Genomic DNA, 24,453 nt, shown 5'->3' on the forward strand with positions numbered 1-24,453 from the left:
AGGTGGCAGAGTTCGCTTTGTATCATGCATATCATGGAAACACCGAATATTCCTTTATTGAAGGATTTTACGAAGGTCAGGGTGGCAGCAGTGATTTGGGGGTGGGAGCTTAGAAAGGGTGAGAGGAACAAAGTGACCCAGGTAGGATGCCATGGGCATGCCCTGGACTTGCCATACTGCAGGCTGAAATTGGAAGGGGAAATACACATGAAGAGTAAGGAATTCAAGCAACTCCCCAAAGAAGTGTCAACAAGATATCCTGATGGATTTACTGTCTAAGGATAAAGAAAAGAAGGAAAAAACCCCAAAGTGTCTATCCATTTCTGTCACTGGGAAAATAGGGGCAAATAAAAAACTAGGGTTTGGGTTAGTATCTGAGGAGTAAAGGGGAGGATGACCTGAAAGTTCAACCTTTTGAGTCTCAGGTAGAGTGACAGAGCACAGGTGTCTCGTATTGGGCTGTGGCGGTGGGAGGCCTGTCTTGGGTAGAACTTCTAAATTGTTTCCTCAGCATGGCACACATAGAAAATGCTAATACCTGTACTGTGTCCTGGGGTCAGAGCTGTGCGCTGCTGGGGGCTACAGATCCAGGCGCTTGCTCCCCAGACCTTCCTGAGGGCTGAATCAAAGTTGCAGCACATCTGTGACCCATTCGTGGTACACAGTGTGGGGAACTCTGGTCTAAGGAAGCAAGTTGAGGCCTTGTTTCCTGCAGTAGCCCCAGTGGTCCCTCCATAACTATTTGCTGGTGAGTGAGGCCTGTGGCTCTTCTCTCACACACACCCTCTATTCTCACTTTCTAAGAGTTACAAGGTTGCTAAATAGACATGTCTCCAAAGACGACATACAGATGCCCAACAGGCACAAGAAAAGATGCTCAACATCACTAATTATTAGAGAAATGCAAATCAAAACTACGAGGTATCCCCTCACACCAGTCAGGATGGCTATTATCAGAAACTCTACAAATAATAAATGCTGGAGAGGGAGCAGAGAAAAGGGAACCCTCCTACACTGTTGGCGGGAATGTAAACTGGTGCAGCCACTATGGAAAACGGTATGGAGGGTCCTCCAAAAACTGAAAATAGAGCTACCATGACCCTGCAATCCCACTCCTAGTGGGCATATACCTCCCAAAAGATGAAAACTCTAATTTGAAAAGACACATGCACCCCAATGTTCATAATGGCACTATTTACAATAGCCAGGACACGGAAGCAACCTAAGTGTCCATAGACAGATAAATGGATAAATAAAATGTGGTACATATATACAATGGAATATTACTCAGCCATAAAAATGAATGAAATAATGCCATTTGCAGCAACATGGATGGAACTAGAGATGATCATACTAAGTGAAGTCAATCAGAGAAAGACAAATATTATATGATATCACCATGTGTGGAGTCTAAAAAATAATAGAAATAAATTTATTTCCAAAACAGAAACAGACTCACAGACATAGAAAAAAAGTTATGGTTACCATAGGGGAACGTGGGGGAGGGATAAATCAGTAGTATGGGATTAATTCATATACACTACTATATATAAAATAGATAAACAAGGTCCCACTGTATAGCACAGGGAACTATATTCAATATCTTATAATAACCTATAATGGAAAAGCATCTGAAAAAAATATATATAACTGAATCACTTTGCTGTACACCTGAAACTAATGCAATATTGTAAATTAACTGTACTTCAATTAAAAAAATAGATAAGTACCCATCTCCCCCCACAAAAAACAGAAAAGAAAAAGAGTAACAAGGTCACTTATAGTGGACCTGACTCTCACACAGACACTAGTCGGTATTAGTCCATGGAGTTAATATTCAGTTAAAAAATTTAACATCACTTTCCATTTCATAGCTATGACATTCCTCTCTGATGAGTAAATTAAAGTGTTCAAGCCTGCAAGTGAGGACCATGGGAATTTCTTATCCTTTGATCTAACTTGCACATTGAATACCCTCTAATGTTGATGCTGGAATATTAGTAACTCCTAATGAAAAGCAACACGTTGTATATTACCATACACCTGCACCATTCTGGTTTGTACTCTCTCGAGTTCAACTGCCTACATTAAATAGTAAGGATGATAAAATCTGGGATTCAAAGGATATTACGTGCTTTAGGAAATAAGCCGCTTGTCTTTTATCATTCCACTCCAAAGCCAGTATTTTACCTGACATTGTTCAAAGATGTTATCATACACAAAACTGAATAGGGAATTCCATTTTAAATTTGAAAAAACAGGTTTGCTCAGAGACAGTACATTTTCATGAGCTTTCTTGGTTATAAGAGAAGAAATCTCTAAATTTCAACTAAGTGTCTTGAAAGAACTTTTGGGACATTTTGAGGAGGAGCTGTTGGGAACTGCCTGATTCTTTGCCTCTCTTCTCCTCTTTGACCTCAGTCTGGCAGGATGAACAGATGGGCTTTCTCTTCTCAAAGCATCTCAGGAAGCTTGCTTCTTCTCAAGGAGCAAAATCTGCTTTTGTGCCATCTCACAGACCAGCATCCTAGCTCCTGGCCTCAGCTGCCCAGATGCTAGGGGAGCTGCCCTGCCAATCTTCCATCACCTCCTGGGTCTCCGGCCTCTTCTGGGGCTTGCTGTGTCCTTCGTCCTGGGATGGCTGCCTCACCTCTCTACAGTGTCTGCCTTCTCTTCGTCTTACTGCCTTATGTGTCCTCCAGGTTAGATCCACTCAATTGATGGCACCAGCCTATACACCTTTTTTTTTTTTTTTTTAGCGGAACCCCCAATTACATCTACCCTTGCCTGCTCTGCAATTCCTCAAGATCCAGCATAATAAATACAATCAAGCATAAGGCAGAATGGCTAAAAAAGTATTCATTTTAAAACTTTTAAACTACTTTCTAATCCATTATTTTTAGTATTAGAAAGTAAAAATAACAATTAATTTCCATATGATTAAATGTTTTTCCCCCCTTTTGGCAAGGGGAAGAACTAGCAGTTAACATGGAGAAGGAATATAACTTAAAAACATTATTCTGGGGCTTCCCTGGTGGTGCAGTGGTTGAGGGTCTGCCTGCCGATGCAGGGGACGCGGGTTCGTGCCCCGGTCCGGGAAGATCCCACATGCCGCGGAGCGGCTAGGCCCGTGAGCCATGGCCGCTGGGCCTGTGCATCCGGAGCCTGTGCTCTGCAACGGGAGGGGCCACAACAGTGAGAGGCCCGCGTACCGCAAAAACAAACAAACAAACAATAAAAACATTATTCTGCTAAAATGCTCTTTTTTACTTTCGATTCTCAAGAGTGGGGGTACTTTGGAGAGCCATTTCATTTCTTATGCATTCTCTTCTCTGAAGCTTTTCTTCTGAAACTGTTTGACCAGGCATTAAAATAAATACTGAAATGGTCCAAATAAAGTTAGGTGTTTTTCTCCCTCTTTTCTTACAGTGGAGATTCTGAAATCTGCATCAACTGGAAATTTCAGTTGACTCAGTTTTGCCTTTTCCCCACATCGAGTATTTCCAAGGGGCCAATCATTAAGTCTTGTTTAATAAAATCATTATTGGCCCTTCAATTTATTTACAACTTCCCCTTCCAAGGAATTCTTATCTGCCAGACCCAGCCGCCAAAATTCCCCAACAGGTGTCTGAAGTTCATTAACAAAGAACCCATGTCTTTGCTGGAAAGGAGGGCAGCATTCATGAGATTAAGTTCTCGGGTTTGGGAGATGAGAGCTCTAACACAGGCACCTTATCTGAAGATACCAAGTTCTGGCCAAAGCACACAGCTCTCTGGCTGCCTAGAATTTGGCTCGTGAAATCAAGTTATTAAAGCGAGTCAGCAAAGAATGTTCTGAAAAATCACCTTGTCTGGGAAACCGGGCTTCTTTTTAAAATACTAATTGAAATTACATGTGTTTTAATTAAAACAACATCTGCCAGGGTCTGAAGAAACATGTTTTGAAAGGCAGAGAAGGTATGTCTCTAAAAATGTCCTCAAACCTACTTAATAAAGTAAAGCTCAGACATTCCCAGGAATAAAAATATTACTTTGCCTCCCAGGTTGCACTGAGGTTTCCAGAACCTCAAGTCTTTCCCTGGGCACAGGTGGGATTCCCCAGGGTCCGGAGCACAGATAAAGAAAGTGCCCATGTGTGATGAGTGGCCTGTGAAAAGTCTGCCCTCCAGAATGGGGTGCCCACATCCCGGTGGGTTCTGCTACACGGAAGCCACTGGCATGAGATGAGAATGTAATAAAACACACACACGTGTGTATTTTAACTGGTAGTGCCATGCATTTTAAGAGCCCTAGGAGACACTGTGATGCAGTGATATTCTGAATACTCAGAGGATGATTACCAGGATGTCATTTCATTCCTAGGCCAAAGAATTGAGACAAACGTTGAGAAATGATCTCCTGAGTAACATCTGGAATGCTGCTTCACGGAGACTGAGACACAGGCTTAGGTGTCTGTTTATTCCCCGAGAGAACATGCTCTCATGATTTGAGAACTGGGTAAAATAGACTCCAAAGTCTGGATGAAGATCAGGGCTGCCAGGTGTAGAATTCCATGGATACACATCTCAAAATTTCAGCTGTGAGATGACTAAACAAAAGAGAATGTTTACAAAGCTACACACATTTAGGACAGTATGGATACAGTGAAGGTTCCCCCCCCCCCCATTTTCCCCCTCCAGTTCTGCAAAGGAAAACACATTTCTCACCAAGTAAAGATCTGACACAGGGGCAGGGGCTGTCAGGGGAGGGGTGTTTAACATTCCATCAACATTACCTTCTCCTTTATTCCGTCTTTATTTTCACTTAAATACAGAACGTTTTTATGTAATCCTTTAAATAAAAGCAACCACTGTCTGTAAAGAATCATTAGAGTGGTCAGATAAAATCTTTTATTTGAATATTTTAAATAGATTGTGGCAAGAAAAAAGGCTAGGAACGGAATGTCCCTTGCGTCAGCCCCACTGCCCCCTCCTCCCCAGAATGAATGAAAGGGACTATCTGAAAACCATGAGACAAGTAGCAATGGGCTTGTTGCTTAAATCATAATTAACTCCCGGGCAAGAAACTACCCTTCTTTTGTTCATGAGTTCATGAGTGTGGAAAAGTGTGAGACATGCACTGCTAGGTGCCCCTGGAGATTTGGGGCTCCCTTCTCTTCTGCCTCTTTTGGGGGACAGCTGTGCTTAGGAGCCAGCAGGCTCCCCTGGGAAACGGCCCTCCCTGATGCCAGAGTGTCTGGATTCTGTCTGGTGCTTTGAGGCTGGATTGGGTTGAGAGGGTGTTGCCTGAATAGAAGAAGCTCAGAGAGTTGACAACGTGAAAAGAAGGTCAGCCCAATGCGAAGAATGGGTCATATCATATGAATGTATGGAGGCAGCATTCTACAATTCCAAACGTGGTGACCTGGCCTCCAGATGATAACAGAGTGCAGGGAAAGGGTCACACAGGGTAGAGAGGACATGGCTAAAGGACTGAGATGAGCTGGGGAAGGAAGGGCCAGGTTCACAAAGCAGTGGAAGGTCCTTCTCTTGAGTCCGAGGAGGGGAGTGAGGCAGCCGGGAGGATGCTTCCAGCGCCCCAGTCCTGGCTTGCCTGCCGGAAAATGTGGCATGTAGCCACCACCCAGGGAAGTGAAGGGAGGGTGCCCTGTGAGCTCTGCCAATGCCACCCGCAGGGGTGCAGTGGCTCTGCCAATCTCTGATAGCTATCTGGGCATACGCAGAGAGTGTTACTAATTCCCGCCCAATCCCAAACCTCTTCCAAAGTGGCAGCAGAATGAGTTTGACTAGAGTCCAGGATTTCAGGCAGCAACCGAGCTTTCTTTTCTCTCTTCCCTAGATGCTATGGAAAGAGGCTGAAACAGACCTCCCCTCTACCCCTCCTTCTCTCTTTGTGGGATTCCCCAAACCTCCTCTAGATCTGTTCTCCAGAATAAAAAACCCGTGTTATTCTCCCATCAGAGAATTAGTTCAGCAAATACGTACTGAGCATAGTAAAGGGCTAGGCATGGTAGGACATACAAATAAATATGGAACCTGATTCCTGCTTCTTATTTCATTGGGGGGAAATGCAATGCATACACACAAAAAGAGACAACACAAAAATAAAATTAAATAATGGAAATCCAAGATAAATTAAAAGATTTTTTATCAAGTAGGTATTACCCACCTCCTTTCTGTGTTCAAGGAGCAGTGTTCATCAGGAAGGACACCTAGAGCTGGGCTCTGAGTGATGGCTGGGGGGTGAGTAAATGCACAGAGATGAAAGACCATGCCAGGGAGGGATACAGTTTGGGTACAGGTTTGTGAGTGGGGATGATGGTACAAAAACGGGTCTGGCTGAATAATTCATCAAAAAGAGTGGTTAGGGATAAGAGGCCATTTGGTAACACCACCCAGTACTTCTCCTGTCCAGTGTTCCTAGGTGTTTGAAGTTTTTTATTTTGTTAGTTTTGTTTGTTTGCTTGTTGGCAGAGGATAGGGAATCCGGAAAAGAAATAACTGCCATCTTCATCAGGAACTGTCAATGTGCTGAAATGGATGGCATTTTGGTAAACTTATTAGAACAATACAGTGTTGTTTGTTCTTTTCTCTGAAGCTAATCATTACCATTAAAAAAAAACCTCTTGGGCTTCCCTGGTGGCGCAGTCGTTGAGAGTCCACCTGCCGATGCAGGGGACATGGGTTCGTGCCCCAGCCTGGGAAGATCCTACATACCACGGAGTGGCTAGGCCCGTGAGCCATGGCCGCTGAGCCTGCGCGTCTGGAGCCTGTGCTCCACAACGGGAGAGGCCACAACAGTGAGAGGTCCGTGTACCACAAAAAAACCCCTCTTTCTGAATGATGAAATAACACTTTATACAGAAGGATAATTAACATTTTTGGAAGGCTGCAAAGAAATGGATGGATGTGCATTCACCTGGCCCACTGCATGACGTCATTTGGAAGAACACAAAAATCTACCTGTAGCATACTTATCACCTGATGGCAGAGACACACACAGAACCATGGAAACAGCCCAAATGGAAAGACAAGGAGAGGCAGAGTATGTAATACTACTTTAGTGCTACTATCTTAAAAAAAAATTTTTTTGGAACAAATCAAAGAGGAAATCAAAAAATATCTTGAGATAAATGAAAACAAAAGCACAACGATCCAAAACTTATGGGATGCAGCAAAAGCAGTTCTAAGAGGGAAGTTCACAGCAATACAATCTTACCTCAGGAAAAAGGAAAAATCACAAATAAACAACCTAACCTTACACCTAAAGCAACTAGAGAAAGAAGAACAAACAAAACCCAAAACTAGTGAAGGAAAGAAATCAGAAAGAGCAGAGCAGAAATAAATGGCATAGAGATCAAGAAAACAATAGAAAAGATCAATGAAACTAAAACCTGGATCTTTGAAAAAATAAACAAAATTGATAAACCTTTAGCGAGACTCATCAAGAAAAAAAGGGAGAGGACTCAAATCAATAAAATTAGAAATGAAAAAGGAGAAGTTACAATGGACACCACAGAAATACAAAGGATCACAAGAGACTACTACAAGCAGCTATACATCAATAAAATGGACAATCTCGAAGAAATGGACAAATTCTTAGAAAGGCACAATCTCCCAAGAATGAACCAGGAAGAAATAGAAAATATGAACAGACCATCACAAAGACTGAAATTGAAACTGTGATTAAAAAACTCCCAACAAACAAAAGTCCAGGACCAGACAGTTTCACAGGTGAATTCTATCAAACATTTAGAGAAGAGCTAACACCTATCCTGAAACTATTCCAAAAAATTGCAGAGGAAGGAATACTCCCAAACTCATTCTATGAGGCCACCATCACCCTGATACCAAAACCAGACAAAGATACCACAAAGAAAGAAAATTACAGGCCAATATCACTGATGAACATAGATGGATGCAAAAATCTTCAACAAAATACTAGCAATCCAAATCCAACAATACATTAAAAGGGTCATATACCATGATCAAGTTAGATCATGTGTGCTACTACCTGAACCTCATTAGAGCTGATGGGGTGGACTGATTGTTGTTCAATAGCTTATTTGGACTTTTCCTTATCATGGAGTCCAAGGAAGATGAACCTTTCCTTAACCAGAGTTGTGGTAGCTGCCCCCTCCAATTAAAAGAATGATCTAAAGAAGAGATGTAATTTAAACTGGACCCCAGTGATTGAAAACAACTGGATTCCTTCTGAAATTCTGAGTGTCTGCATACATCTAGTAAACTTTAGTAGGAAAATGAACTGGCTTTTGGATGATTTTCTTTATTAATATAAAATCCTTTTCTTTAGTTAATGTTTTATTTCATTTGCTTACTTAATGTTTTGCTGATGTGGAGTTCATTATTAGATAAAGGCCAGGGCTTCCCTGGTGGCGCAGTGGTTGAGAGTCCGCCTGCCGAGGCAGGGGACACGGGTTCGTGCCCCGGTCCAGGAAGATCCCACATGCCGCGGAGCGGCTGGGCCCGTGAGCCATGGCCGCTGAGCCTGCGCGTCCGGAGCCTGTTGCTCCGCAACGGGAGAGGCCACAACAGTGAGAGGCCCGCGTACCGCAAAAAAAAAAAAAAAAAAAAGATAAAGGCCAGACAGGAAAAAGTTCAGTTATTCATTCAGCAAATAGTGATGAATCCCTGGTATGGGTCAGGCATTGTTCTAGGTACACGAGCTATATCAGTAAACACACAAGGTGGAACTTCCTGCTCTTAATGGGTTTACATTCTAGTGTGGAGAGATGGACAAGAAATAAGATAAATAAATAATATGTTATATATTAGAGGGTGATTAGTAGTGTGAAGATCAGTAAAGCAGAAAAGGGGATAGAATTTTAAGAATGGGCACCGGAAAAGGTTGTATTGGGAAAGTAACACTTGAGTAAAGACCTGAGGGGATGAGGATTGACCACATGGACATCTGCAGGAAGAGGAGTGCAGGCAGAGGAAATTGCATGTTCAAGGGCCCTGAGGCAGGCTTTTGGCTCAGGTCATAAAGGAACTGCAGTGAAGCAGTGGCCACAGAAAGGTTAATGCCAGTGAGGAAGAAGTTGAGGCTGGAGAGGGAACAGAGAACTGGATTGTATAGAGCCGTGTCTGCCTTGCAAAGACTTAACTTTACACTGAAAGAAATGAGGAGCTGATGGAAGGTTTTAAGTGGAGAAAAGACATGCTGTAAGGTTTTGATAGGACCACTCTGGCTGCTCCTTTCAGAGTAGATGGTAGGGGGTGAGGGTAGAAGCAGAGAGTTCTCAACCACTGCGCCACCAGGAAAGTGGCCATGGTAATAACGCAGGTGAGAGAGGATGGGATCTGGGGGGAAAAGGCAATGAAGGTGAGAAGGGTCAGGTTATGGGAAAATTCAGAAGGAAGACCAGATTTGTTGATGGACTGGATATGAGAGTAAAGAATCAAAGGGGACAGCAAGGTGCTTATCCTGGACCACTGCAGGACAGGTTGCCATGCGGAAGCCTGCAGAAGGATTGGTTTTGGAGGAAAAGACAAGGAACCCAGGTCTGGAGGTGTTTTACTTGAGATGCCTGTCAGATATCCGGTGCAGGTGGTGGACAGACTATTGGATACAGAGATGCGAGATTCATACCAGAGATATCTATTTGGGAGTTTTCAGAATATAAATGATCTTTAACACCAGGAAACCATACGAGGTCACCAAAGCTTTGATTGAGAGTTGATAGAAAAGTCCAACTTTAATTTTGTCTTTGTTCTTGGTTCAAAGTCGTTGCAGCTTTTTTTTCAATATATAAAGTTCTGTAGAGCATTTTCCTATAAAGAACCACTACTTTGATACAATATTTAAAGCAAAAGAGTTAGCAAAGGTCACATTTCCTTTCTCCTAGATAGAATAGAAGAGTGTTTTTTTGGTTCAATTCTGCTTTTCTTACTCAAGAAAAAAGTTACTGACTCCATAAAGCTGAGATATTTTCACTCCTATTTTTAAACATTTGGTTCCCTTTCCTGTCTGGTGACATTTGATAGTAAAGGCTTAATTTAACATGGGCAATATGGACTTCCAAATGTTCCTGCCTCAGAGACAGTTCTAGATAACTGGCTTCTTGGAAAGAAGAGACGCCTTGAAGCTAGAAAACCAATCAATAGTTCCCTGTTTTGTTATATTTTAATCCACCAAAAGAAATAAAACACCCAAATGCACAACACCTAGTAGTTCGTACCCAAGCAGTAGACTGATTAGCTATTGATTTTCCCTGCATTTTATAGAGGAGCCCCAGGATTTGATTACAAGCCCCAGCGCTGTCCTGTCTAAAACACCTATGCAAGGAAAAGGAAAGCGGATATGGAGAGGGCTAATAGTGTAGTTTAAATATGTAACATCCACCACCACCATTTAAGTTAAATTCAAACTAAGTATAATTATAAAATTGTGAGTTTATTTCATGCCTGATGATGTACTGCAAGCATAACAAATAATTGCATTTATTAGACGCGGATTTGAAATCTGGTCCCTGTGAATAAATAAATGGCTTGGAGACCTGCAAATACTTTGGTATTTATTGGAGGATATGATGGGTATTGCGAAACGGCAGGAGAAAAGTGGCTGGTTCCCAGGTCATGAAGGGCTTGTTACGCCACGTTCAGGAATTTGGATAGTGGAGGTAGACCGCTGTATCTATGCATAATTTGTATATGAGACTTGGACCCACGCCTGGTACTCCAACTGCCCCAGGAATGGAATCTTCCCCCTTTGCCTGCTCTCACCTGCTTTTCCCAAATCCCCCAGAAGCTGCATAACCAGAACCTTTGCCATGATGGGTGGTCCAGCTCCCTGCTGCCTGACCTCTGCTGCTACCTGCTACCTGTGGGCAAGCTTCATGCTGCATTGATCAACCACCCCACCAGAGTCATATCTTCGATCCCAGGAGGACAATGGTATGTGCGGAGGCTGCGCCTCTCCCCGGGCAGGTCCCTGTGGTTCATCACTCTCCAAGCATCAATCGACCTTGGCCTGGGTGGGCATCCTCCCAGTTACAGAGGGAGGAACCAGAAGGTCTCTCCAGCCTGAGCTCCCACCACTCACTCTGCACCAGGCACACCAGGCCCTGCAAAGGCCTTAAACCCAACCGCGTGCTTCCAGATCCCCTTCTGGGAGGCTGTCTGCAGAGGCTGCTCCTTCAGTTAGGTGCTCTTCCCCCCAAAGAGCCACAGGGCCCTGTTTCACCTCCCTCAGGCTTCTGCTCAAATGTTACCTTCCCAACATCTCCTATTTTGACTTTGACCTCTCATTTAAAATCACAACCCCTTACGCTAAGTGCAAGAAGCCAGACACAAAAGCTCACGTCTTGTGTGATTCCATTTATAGGAAATATCCAGAATAGGAAAATCCATAGAAAGCAGACTGGTGGCTGCCGGAGCTGGGAGGAAGGAGAATTGGGGGATGACCACCTAATGGGTACAGGGCTTTCCTTAGGGTCATGGAAATATTTTGGACCTTGACGTAGGTGCTGGTTGTACGACATCGCCAAAATGCTAAATGGTACATTTTAAAGTGGTTAATTTTATGTTATGTAAATTTCACTTCACTGAAAAAAAATCGCAACCTCACCAATTACATTGTGCCTGACCCAGCTCCATTTTCCCCATAGAAAGTTTCTACCACTTCGTGGGATTCATGTGTGTATTTTGTTGGCTGTACACCTCCCCCCTTCAGCATGTAAATTCCACCAGGGCAAGGCTTCCTGGCTGCTTTGATATCATCTCCGGGCCTAGAACAGGCCTGGAACAAAGTAGGTCATGGACAAAATTTGTTGAATAAATAGGTGAATGTATGCCACTTTAATGCTTCATTAATAAAAGAGCCTCCCTATTTCTTGAACACCAAACTAAAGGGAGATGATTCTTTAAAAATAGGATTAAAGAGTCAGTATAGTCTAATCCAAAGTAAATTTTAACATAGCGAGAGGAAGAAAAGTGGCCTGTATCCCATTAGAATTCCAGTTCACAACGTGGGAAGCAAACAAACAGCCTGACAGGGATTTAGAGGATCAGGGCGATGGTATCCGGTGCTGAGCACTGCGGTCATTTTTAATTTGCAAAGATTAGAAGTGTCACCAAACATCGCATTTTCCTCTAAATTCTAAAAGATAAATTAACGCACTGATTTCCGCTAGAAGGAGAGCCGGAAAAGCAAGGCCTCTAACACATGCTCTGTTTCTGTACATGCATATACGTCCTGCACATGGAGTCAACCACAGGAAGTACACTGTACTTCAATTTAAAAAAAAGGCAGACACTGTGAATCGGAGGGAACATACCAATGAGCTCCTTATTCCTGACGTCCAAGGCCATGTTCCGGAGTGCCGTGGCCACTGCACACACCACTCGGTCATTGTCTATCCGCAGCAGCTCCACGAGGATGGGCAGGCCTTTCTCTTTCCGGACAGCAGCTCGGATATATACCGACCACTGCAAATGAGGGGAAGCAAAGACATTAGGAGCTGGGGTGGAACCCCTACAAGCAAACAGCACGTGTGGGTTTTCACACTGCCGTCTACAGGTGCCAAAAAGGTTGGATGATCAAGACCTCATTGTGGAATGGGTTGAGTGTGTTAGACATGTATTTAAACATTTTAACTTTATTTTTGTCTCCAACATAGGATAAAGGTTTCAGCTTTAATCAGTTAACCACTCTTCATTTCGCCGGTGCCAGCTTTCTCAGCCCCTGAGTTAGGAAACCATTTGTGTGGTGTCTATACTTGGTACTTTAAGATATGGAGGTCTGGGACAGGAAGGGCTGGCTATTGACATTAAGAGGAATAAAAAAAGAAAAATCCTGGGAAGAGTAGACAACGATAAAAGGTAGAGTACAGGTGACTTTTTAAAAAAGAGACTTGAATTTGGAGGTGGGGCAGAGAGATAAGTTACAGAAAGTACTGTCAATTAAGTTGTTTGCTGAATAATTAGGAGGAAGTAAGTCAGAAAATGGTAGGGGTGAGGAGAGGTAAATATGACATCGAAGATGGAGGGTGAAAATTGTAAAATTAAAAAAATCGCAATATATAATATTATACCTAGGGCCATAATTCAATGTCAAATTTATAAAGTAAGCATACAATTTGTTTTGGGATGGCAGTCGTTGGCCTTAGTGGAACACACCTAAGGCTCTTTATAGAAACGTACTTGCAGTATCAGGACCATAAAGTATTCAGATTCATTTAACGGAATACAGGTAGGCTCAGGTTTTCCAGACATTTGCGTATGTACACTTTATACTCCTGGACAGTGTTCCAGAGAAGAGCATGCACCATAAAAATCAACCAATATAAGGGTTTACTCTGCTGCAATTTCAGTTATGATCTAAGAGAATTAAATTCATAACATGAGGTTCTGGATTCTGTGGCAGAGTCCTCCTGGGAACCAGCAAAGGTGGACAAAGCTCCCACCCCTCCCCACCAGGTCCCTCCACCCCCTTTCCCCTTTGGGGCAGGCACCCCAGAGCTGGCTCTCACCTGTGGCAGGCAGGGAGCCCCCTCTGGCAGTGAACGTAGGGCATATGCCATGCCTGCCACATCCTCAGCCCAGCCCTGCATGAAATATGAGATTAAAAAAACACACAACTTCATCCCGTCCTACGTTACAGAAGTCACATTCACATAGTTTCTTATCACCATTAACTCAGACCGAGTGCTTTTCTCCTGCCCCTACTCTGTGCCTCAAGCTCTATGAAGCCTGAGGGGGTGGGGACACTCATGGAACTCAGAAGAGCATCTCTTGATTGCAGTTAACTATTTCATAGTCTCAACCTCAGGGAGCAAAGAAATGGATGGTCAGAAAGTCTTAGACACGGAAAAAGCTTCAGGTTTGGCAGCTGCTTATTGAAATTTGGCTGTGAGGATGGGATATCCCTTCCAAGGGAAGGCGTTTCATGAAGACGGTTCAAAACCTCTGTCATGTCCACAGGAAATGTCATTTGCAATTTGACATATGATGAGACGTGATTTTCATCTACTTCCTCCCCTGCTTGTGAACCTTTTGGTCTCCAGGGCCCAGAAAAGACTAGACACCTGGGCTTCTACAGCCCATTCATTGTTGGGTTCTTCCTTAAGACTAAGGGGGGAAGCTAATGGAAAAGAAACTAATGGAAGAAAATGGAAATCAGAGCGGGGGTGTGTGTGTGTCAACATTTCCATATTGTAAGGTAAACATCAACAATATATTTGAACACTGGGGAGATATTCTGGGCCTTTTGAGGGACCAGACGGGGTGTTTTGGGAACTCGGGCAGGCTGAAGCATGGGCCCAAAGATGACCTCTTTCCCAGAGCCACCTCTTCCCAGACCCCAGATGCTGGCTTGTGCATTAGTGATCTCTTCTAATCCCCCAAACTCCTGGGAGAGTGACATTACTGTTCTTGTTTTATAGATGAGAAAATCTATACACAAAGATTTTAAACAACCTGCCCACAGGTGTCACCTGTGCCCTTGGCCCCCAGTCTTCTTCCTCTATCTGCTCTGTGATGCTGACAATACTCTCTCCTCTGCCATTATCTCATTCTCTCTTGCCTATACCTCTGGGCTCGGTCTCCCAGAAACTGCCTTCCCCTCCCCTCCATCCTTCCAAACATTGAGAGGGGAGAACCTGACTATATCTGAAATGAACCAAGAAAGGTAGGCTATAGCGTAACTTTTTCCTCCTTAGAAGTCTAGCTATTATATCCCTTCATGTTGGATGGAAAGTTGGTTTGGTGTTTGGAAAATAATGAGAGTCCTTCAGCTTTGCTGAAGACTGATTTGAGAGTAACCAAAAATGGCTATGCATGGCCAAAAATGTGTATGAGTTGTAGATACACCTTTTTGGTATGAGAAAACGGTCAACAGTGATAGGTTCTAAGTGAAAAGGGAAAATCAGACAATGGGTTTGATCTTATGTTATCAATATACAGAAAATAACCTTTATTTTGAAATGTTTAGTTGTGTGTGTATTTGTGTGTATATGGAAAATCCCCAGTATTAGCTCAGTATATGACAATTCAGAATGAATTATTTACATTTCATTCAAAAGATGATGCAAGTTTCCAAAGTTTGCTTAACATGCAAGGATAGTGATGCTTTTTAAGTAGCACATGAGCAGTCTTGGAATAGGTCATGTATAACCCACATGTGAACCTATGTGTACCCCAACAAGAAGGAGTAAAGACAGCACAGAGGTGGAAAGAGAGAAAGACATGATACAGTACTGGGGAGATGAGGAATATTTCCCAAGTGCACTCAACACAGAAGTGCGAGGCTCATACAGAGTTTTTCCAAAAGAGAAGTGAGTTACTTTGGACAGCACTGCAGCCCCTGGGGTCAGCGATGTGTATGAGTTGCCAAGAGCTTTTTAATTGAAACAAAAGAAGTATCACTGGCATGAAAATAGATGAACAAGAGAGATAAGTGTACCTTAACTCATCGTGGTTGAGGTGGAAATCTTTGGACAGAACTTGACTTTTTGCAAACAGAAAGAGAGAGTCATGCACTAAGCCCACCAATGAGGAGGGAAGGGACAAAGCCGGTAGACCAGGATGGCTTTAAGAAGGATGGTCCATGAGCTGAAGAGAGGATCCTTGATGATTCAAAAGGAGGAGAAGGAAGGGGAGGGGGAGGATGAGAAAGAAGAGATGGAGGAGGAGCAGGAGGAGAAGAGGGGAGGGGGGAGGAAGAGAAGAGGGGAGGGGGGAGGAGGAGAAGAGGGGAGGGGGGAGGAGGAGAAGAGGGGAGTGGGGGGAGGAGGAGAAGAGGGGGGAGGAGGAGAAGAGGGGAGGGGGAGGAGGAGGAAGCTCTGGTTCAGGAGAAAACAGCACAGAAACAGGACCCAAGTTGTTCCTGGTGAGATGCTTTCCCAATGAGGACCTCCATAAAGTTATGATCCCTCAAAATAATCTCAGCTAAGACACACCTAACACTTAGACCTGTACTAACTCATTTAGTCCTCATCTCAACCCTATGCAGTGGGCACTACTGTTATTCACATTAGACAGATGAGAAAAGGTCACATGTTGTAGATGCTCAGCCTACATTTTTTTGTAGATGCTCAGTCTTGAACCCAGGGAGCAGTGCCCCAGAGTTGGTGTGATTGACCACCACTCTCATATGCTTCTCAGAAACACAGGATAAGTTAGACAATCTGCACTTATTGTTGATTTGATCCCTTACAAATTCACCAATTCACTTTGGTATAACAATTCATGTTATTATTTTAGTCTTCCAATAACCCATCTGGCACTCCTCTAAACTCCCGAGTTAAAGAGCCTTCTAGTACTGTCAATGGAGCTACTGGACGTTTCAATCTGTTCTTGAGAACTACCTGCCAGGATTTAGCAAATCTGAGAAAAGAAGTCATGTATAATTGGAATGACAGTAAGAAAGGCCTTGTGTCAGGAGAGGATGTCTTCTATTTGCATGTGATGGGACAACAATTTGAAATAATAAATGCTGTTTCTTCTCCTCCTTGCCCATGGCTCTTCCTGGAGAGAGGCTCCACCATGATTTGGTTCAATGAGGTGATGTCAGGATGGGACAGATAACAAAGCAGCAAACAGTGTTTAAGGGTAGAAAGCACAGATGCAGGTGAAAGATGGGATAGACTTGAAAGGGAATGAGAATAGACAGAAAATATTATGACCCCTCCTCAGATCCCACACAGAGCTTCCTAGCAGGGGAGAGAAAGGATCCAGGTTGGGGAGGAAGCGAGGGATGTAAAAGTATCTTTGGGGGCTGCCACCTGAAGTGCCCCTGGACAGGTCCTCCTCAGTGTATGAGAGGCTGGTGATAAAAGCCCTTGGGAGACAGAAGAGCAGAGAGTCGACAGAAGCTCTGCTGCCCTTCCTGGACCTCAGTGCTGGTTGCACAAGACTCAGGAAGTCCCGCCATGAACCATCACGGAGCAGGGGCCGCACAGTAGGAATGGCAACAGGACTTGCTGGGCAGAAGAGGATTCCTGTGGCCCCAGTGTGGCACAGGGTAGCCCCTGAGTGTTTCTGTGGTCTTGAGTGGGTGGGCTGTGTAAGTTAGCCAGAAAAAAAAGCTAAGGATCCGGGGCTGCAGAAGGGTTAGTTGGCCAGGAGGTTGGGATGCATCAGAATGGCAGGCATGGACTGTGCCTGCATCTCAAGGAAGCTGAACAGTGAGGAAGGCAGGTGTGGGCCAGGAGAGCACCTTGGACCAGAGACGGTCCAATCTCCAATTGCCCTGTCCCAGCTGGGAAATCAATAGGACAAGGAGGCTTGTCCTGGGCAAGAGGCAGCATAGGAAAGAAATGATTCCAGACGGAAATGAATACCCAATCTCCATCCCCCACAGGGATACGAATGCCTGTAAGACCCCCAAGCTTAGCAGCAACCACAGGGGGGCAGGAGAAGATGAAGGAAGACAAGCATAAGTGTGGCCAAGTGTTAAACCTTGAGGGACTGGGAAATAGCTGAATTTGATTGAGTTTGCAAGAAGTGTCTAGATTATGTGATTTTTTTTTTCCCTTTTTTTCTTTTTGCATCAGGCAAAACGAGGGCTCCAGGTGACTTTCAAAAGAGAACATTTCTGGTTGTGGATCTGCACTCTTTTTCTGCTTCTCGCTAGCGGATGATGACCCTAAGGGTAGCCTTGGAAGATCACATCTTTACCACACCTTGAAGATGGCAGAACAGCTGTCAGCCTGGGTGAAATAATTCATGGAGGGGAGCTTCCCTCCTCACGCACCTTCCCTTACCTGTTACACCAGAGAAGATAGCTTCCACCTCCTATCTCATTTGAGACCTTGCATATTTGGGGGTCTCTTGGTTACAGCAGCTAGAATTTCTCTAACTAATGAGATGTGCTAGTGTGTTAAAATGAACTGTAATCATTGACTCCTAGCCCTAGGTTTTAACTAGTGATGTTGGAAGTGGGGCTCCTCATCCCTGACCTCTTCCTTGTAAAAACGACCCCTGGGACACCCTTGTGCCTTGTGTGTGTATATGTGTGTGCATATATATATATATGTGCATGTGTGTGTATATATATGTATGTACACACCCTTGTGTATATACTCCTATTATAGCATCTATCATGTTTTTTTCTGGGCTTTTTGTTTATATGTTTATTATCGGTACCTGAGGGAAGTTACAAAGTTACATTCAGCTGTCTTCTAATTTCTGGCTCACAGCTGGAGAGTAAAAATGTTTAACTGGTGAAAGAAAATGTCAGGTTGATTTCTAGTACCACGTGTGTATTACTTAAGAACAGCATTCTCCACTGAAAGGCACTAGATAAAAAGGATCAAAGCCATGGCAATTAGCTAGGGTCAGCAAGTTCCAACCACTTCCACAAAAGTGTAATCAGGGTTTGGAGAGATCGTATATTTCTTTGGGAGTCTCTCCTAAAGCCAGACTCATCCCTCAATTCTGCATGTGGGAACAGAACTTTTGATGCAGGGCTTATGAATATTTGCTTGCCCTCAGTGCCGGAAGAACACAATACTGAGTGGCATGTCCTGGGCCACCACAGCTCTGATCATGCTGGGACAGTTAAAATGAAGTTCCCACATTAGAATTCCTCTGTGTCCCCACTGCTCAGGTAATTAACCATGCCGGCTTCCAGGGTATCCCATGTCTTAAACTGGGCTCAGAAAGGATTTCTTTTATAGTTTTACAGCTGCTCTAGGAATCCTGGGAATTTCCTATAGAGACAGGTTGTACCTGCTAAATACCAAACCAAAATCAACTTTATACGTTATTAGGCCCAAGAGGTTTAAAGATGCTGGCTCACTGTCTTCTCACTAACATTATTGCTGGTGAAAAATCAGCTGTCATCCTTATTTTTGTATGGAACATGTCTTTTGTCCTCTGGCTGCGTTTTTTTTTTTTTTTTTTTTTTTTTTTTTTTGCGGTACGCGGGCCTCTCACTGCTGTGGCCTCTCCCGTTGCGGAGCACAGGCTCCGGACGCGCAGGCTCAGCAGCCATGGCTTACGGGCCCAGCCGCTCCGCGGCATGTGGGATCTTCCCGGACCGGGGCATGAACCCGTCTCCCCTGCATCGGCAGGCGGACTCTCAACCTCTGCGCCACCAGGGAAGCCCCTCTGGCTGCTTTTAAGATTTTCTCTTTATTACTGATTTTGAGTCATTTGTTTATGAAGCACCTTGGTATAGTTTCATCATGTTTCTTGGGCTTGGGGTTCCTTGAGCTGCTTGGATATGTGAGTTAGTGGTTTTCACCACTAACTAAATCTTCCATTTGGAAGATTTTCAACCATTATTTCTTCAAATATTTTTTTCTGTTTTCTTTCTCCTTTCTCTCTCCTCTCCTCTGGAAATTCTAATGGCACATATATTAGGCCACTTGAGGCTCACTGATGATCTGTAGGGTTTTTTTTAATCTCTCTGCATTTCGCCTTGTACAGTTTCCACTGCCATCTTTAAACTCATTAATCTTTCTTAAGCAATGTCTAACCTGCTGTTAATCCCATTCCATGTGTGTGTTTTTTTTTTTCATTTCAGACAGTTTATTTTCAACTCTAGACATTTTATTTGGGCCTTTTATATATTTTCCACGACTCTAATGAACTTTTTGAACACATGTAGTAGAGTTACAATAACTGCTTGCCTGCTATTTTTAACATCTTTGTTGGCTCTGAATTGGTTCTGAATGGTGGATTTTTCTCCACATTACGAATCACATTTTCCTGTTTATTTGCTTGTACGGTTATCTTCAATTGGATGCCAGACATTACTAATTTTAACGCAATGGATGCTGGATATTTTTGTACTCCTATAGGTATTTTTAAACTTTATTCAAGGATGCAGTTAATTTACTTGGAAACTATTGATTCTTCTGGGTCTTACTTTTAAGATTTGATAGGAAAGACTAGAGCATATTTAGTCCAGGGCTAATTATACCTCAACACTGAGGCAAGACCTGAGAGTATTCTTCCCAGTGATCCATGAATTATGAGGTTTTCCTATCTGGCACTTGGAAATGCACATTATGCCCATTCCTGTGTAAGTGCCAAGTTTCATTCTGTCTAATCATTTCAGAAGGTTGTTTCTTCAGCGTTGGGTATTTCTCTCACATGCATGCACTGACAGATCTCTGCTGAATATTTGAGGGAGATCCGCTACATATTTCTAGGGTTCTTTCTATGTGTGGCTTTCTCCTCTTTGGTGCTCTGTCCTATAAGCTCTAGTCACCTTGGTCTCCCTAGATACTCAGTTCCATCTCCTTAGCTCAGAGAGTCTGCTGAGCTCCTCCTGGGTTCCTAATCTTTGTGCTGTGGTCTGGAAACTCTCTCAAGACAGTAAGCTGGGACAATCATAGGGCTCACCTTGTTTATTTCCTGTTTCTCAGAGATCAGTTTCTTCATTGACTAATGCTTAGTGTTTTAACAACCATTGTGTCATATATTTCTCTGGCTTGCTGCTATTGTTGTTGTTATTATTACTACTTAAAGGAACTTGGTGCTCCATCTTGGCCTCCTGGGTGGAAGTGGAAATCCCTCAGCTGTAGCTGTTTCTACAGTTTCTGAATGTAATTCTGTAACTTAGCACTTTGCTATTCAATGACAATGATGAAAGTAGAGCCAAACTATCCAAAAATGGGCTTACTCTCTAGTTAGTTTGGATGCATGTGGCATTTCTAATACAGGTGCAGCCCTCGGCATCAGTACTACTTACTGGGGTCTTAGAAGAAACCACTAAATATTGTGGGATTAGAACCAGTGACCTGTGGTGACCCTGGCTCCTCTCTATCTCCTCCTGAGGTTGGGCCCATCCTCATTCTGCCTCAGGCTGGGCATCAGGTCCAACTCAATGTGTTGTCCCTAGGAGCCTGCTGATTGGGCTGGGTCCTCAGATAACCTCTGTGTTTATTTTGGCCCCATTTCTAACCCAATAGGCATGATGCTTCATGTCCCATTTTCATCATGATCTTTCACCACCCTGTTTCTTTGCATTTAAACCTTATGCTTTACATCACACTGTTAACTATGACAAAGACCTTTGCCTTAGATGTTAAACCACGATTTTTACTTTTATTTCTTGCACTCCACTCATCTGCCCTGGTTCACTCTTAATGATACACTAATTGCTAAGCTGAACTAAATTCAATGCCTTCAAAGCATTGCCCCTGTCCTTAGGAACAAGTCTCAAATTTCCCAGTTCTCTTATTTTTTATTCATATGTGCCACATGGCCAGAGATTCTGTTTCCTTCTCAGTAAATCTACATTGCTATCATGTTACTTCATTAAATATTAACAGATTAATATCCAAGTATCTCTTTATTCCATCTTACTTTAAACGTAAATGGGCAACTAATACACTCTCTGAGAATAGTCACATTTTAGGGAGAAAACTGACCATACAAAGATATCTAAAATGTTTGACTTAATAGCAAGTACACATATATTTCTACAGTTCTAATCCTGAGTTTTCAGAGAGTTCAGTTACAATAAAAATAACCCATAAATGGGAGTTGAAAGAGCATTCATTCACATTTTGGAACTCCTTAAACTACTATAACCGGCTGTTTTAATATTCTGTGACAAACAAAATCGTTTTACTGTAAATGAGAAAAACGTAACTGAAATCCATGTTAGCTAATAAAATCACTTCACTTTGCTTCTGCCATTATGTTTTTCTGATGCTTGTAAACCAAGTAATGAGTGTTTTAAAGTTTAAAAAGTATTTGGGCCATTATGAAGATCTAGCTTGCTAGTCAATTTGTCACGGAAAAAGAGTGTGCACGATCGTCCCATAAAGAGAAGTTATTGTTTCAGATGATGAGGTCTATAAAAAGCTCTCTCCATGCAAAATTCTGGTGTTTTACCTTCACATTTCTGCTTTTGTTTGGGCCATAAACGTTAAGGACACTTAAAAAAAGGCCACTAAATTTCAACAGTTGCTATAAAAACACATTCTTAGAACCCTAGCTTTTAGATGGTAATGCTGTCTGCATGAAATTTGATGCTGTTTCTGTGTCTTCAGTCAATCTTTTAATTGCTCAGTTTTTGTTTTTTTTTTTTTTTTTTTTTACTTAAATCAAGCTTTTTTAAAGTAAGGATTTCTTTGTTTGGTTTTGGTACAATTTATTCTCGATCTTTAAAAAACTGTAACTATTTATCAGTGTTTGGCTTAATGACAATCTTCTCAAATCATTCCTATAGATTATCTATCTTCCCTTCCCACATATTCCCTTGCCATTTAATATGGTACATTAATAAATTATACAAAAGATGATGATAACATGATTGACCTTTAGGCATACTTGTGTATTTGTATTTTGATAAAAAAATTCGTATATAAGTATGTATATTTATAACTATGCACAAATATGTCCTAACGGCCCTTTGCCCTGCCTGAGGACTATTCCATTTGTCTAGAGTTATCAGGAAAGCCAGTGTTTCCTATAAGTAAGGTTGACATCCTGAGACTCAAAATTCTACCTTAACCATTGGGATAAAAGTCTTTTAAAATGCTTTCTGTCTTCTAAAGTTACTAAAGTAACTTTAGTAAAAATTAGTAATAATAATCTAAAGTAATAATTAAACATTTTCTGATAACGGAAGGTCAGCATTATGACCATCCACAATTAGGATAAATGAAACAGCTGAAACCTTGAATGGCCTCTGACATTTTTTTCTTTCTTGCATCTTTGTATTTACTTCTTCTAACTCTTCTATCTTTTCACTTTGCTGTCAGGGTGTCTACTCTACCTTCTTAAGGCAGATCTGTGTGCCTGCTTACAAGAGTAACTCCTTGTATTTTTTAATTTGTTGCTTGAAATCTGATGAGGGCTGGGAATCTGAGAGTCATAGTTGTTAAACTTTGTCTAAAGTACAGAACAGCTTTTGTGATGTTGATTTCAGCTGTTCCAGACCATTCTGCCTCTTTCTCAGTGGTCTCTATTAGTAATAGAAAAATTTACCAAATCAGTGCATCTGGATATGTGGGGATAAATGTCCTACTGGGGCTAACTGTGTGAACTAATGTTCAGGGTTATGCACTAAAAACAGCCAGCAAGATGTTATTGTTAGAAAATACTGAGAATTTTTATCAGACTTCTTCCATAATTCTCATTATATAACCCAAAGTAGGAGAGAATTTTTGAATATCAAAATAGTATAAATCAGTATAAAATAAATTAGTATAAAATAGTATAAACTATAAATTTATTGTTTTATTACTCTAAACACCTAAAGACCCAGACATATCTCAGCAGCTTTCCCAGCTGACCTGGCTACCTTGAGATACAGAGCCTGTGTCTTTAATTACCAATTTAAACAGCAAGTCCAGTACTGCAGCAGGAATTGTGGAACTGGGCAATGATATCAAAATCTGCATCCTGAAAAGCACTGATGAGTCTGGAAACTGGAATGAAAATAGCTCCCCCCAAACTCCTCCTTTTTATCAATTTTAGATTGTACTGACTACATGTTCCCATCTGAATCAAAGGACCAAATAAAGAATCATAAAGTGTGACCATTTGAAGATGGCTTGGCCACAATATGTGCTATTAACTGCTTAGTGACTGATAGATGTTTATAAATATAGAAGACTGTTATCCACAAGAAAGACATCTGGACATAGACACGAGTTCAGTTAAAAGCTTGTGTTTGAGCATTATTGCTCAGCCAAGCATAGGGCTGAGCAGTGGGGTACAAAGAAATAAACGGAATGGGTTTCTGCCCTTAGAAGCCTTATAGACCAGATTGTCTTCTAGAGGACATTCTTAGTAACTCAACAAGGACTCACATGAATAAATGAATGATTGGTGACACTGATCCTTGAGTGTGGTGTTGAGATGTGGTACAGTCCTGGTATGTAACATGTCTTTTTTCTCTGGCTGCTTTTAAGATTATCTCTTTACTACTGATTTTGAGCAACTTGATTATAATGTAACTTGTTATAACTTTTCATGTTTCTCTTAGAGTTTCTTGAGTTGCTTAGATGTGTGAGCTTGCAGTTTTCAGTAAATTTGGAAAGTTTTCAACATTACTTCTTCAAATAGTTTTTTCTGTTCTCTTCCTCCTTTCCCTCTTGTTTTGTTTGGTTCTCCATTTACACATCAGGCCACTTGAAGCTCACTGATGAACTGTCAATTTTTTTTCTTCTTTTTCCTCTGTGTTTCATTTTGTATAGTTTCCAGTTGCTATCTTTCAGTTCACTAATCTTTTCTTCTGCAATGTTTAATCTGCTGTTGATTCCATTCCATGTATTTTTCATTCCAGATGTTGTTTTCAACTCCAGAAGTTTTATTTGTATCTTTATAAATTTTCCATGTTTCCAGTTAACTTTTTCAGCACATGGGACATAGAGTTTAACTTTTAAAGCAAAGGTGGAAGCCTTACATTCAAAATCCTCTAGAGCTCAAAGACATTTCTCCATTTTTAACTTGTTCTTATAAAAACCTAAGTGTTTCTCTTCCCATCCCCTTCTAGTCCATCTTCCAAAGCCAGAGATGGGTG

General features: G+C 42.2%; 1 protein-coding gene across 3 annotated transcripts in view; it reads right to left on the reverse strand.

The window, feature by feature from the left end:
• CTNND2 (catenin delta 2) overlaps positions 1-24,453 on the reverse strand; it is a 434,854-nt gene that overhangs the window by 93,419 nt on the left and 316,982 nt on the right. For 2 of the 3 annotated variants that reach the window (XM_065874257.1, XM_065874255.1), the window contains one exon: positions 12,299-12,449. In XM_065874257.1, coding sequence (XP_065730329.1) covers positions 12,299-12,449 — 151 coding nt within the window. Of the gene's footprint in view, positions 1-12,298; positions 12,450-13,492; positions 13,568-24,453 lie in introns of all 3 variants that reach the window. The other variant, XM_065874256.1, reaches the window with a different exon arrangement.

Source organism: Phocoena phocoena, chromosome 3, assembly GCF_963924675.1.
Source record: "Phocoena phocoena chromosome 3, mPhoPho1.1, whole genome shotgun sequence".
In the NCBI taxonomy this organism is placed as follows: Eukaryota; Metazoa; Chordata; class Mammalia; order Artiodactyla; family Phocoenidae; genus Phocoena; species Phocoena phocoena.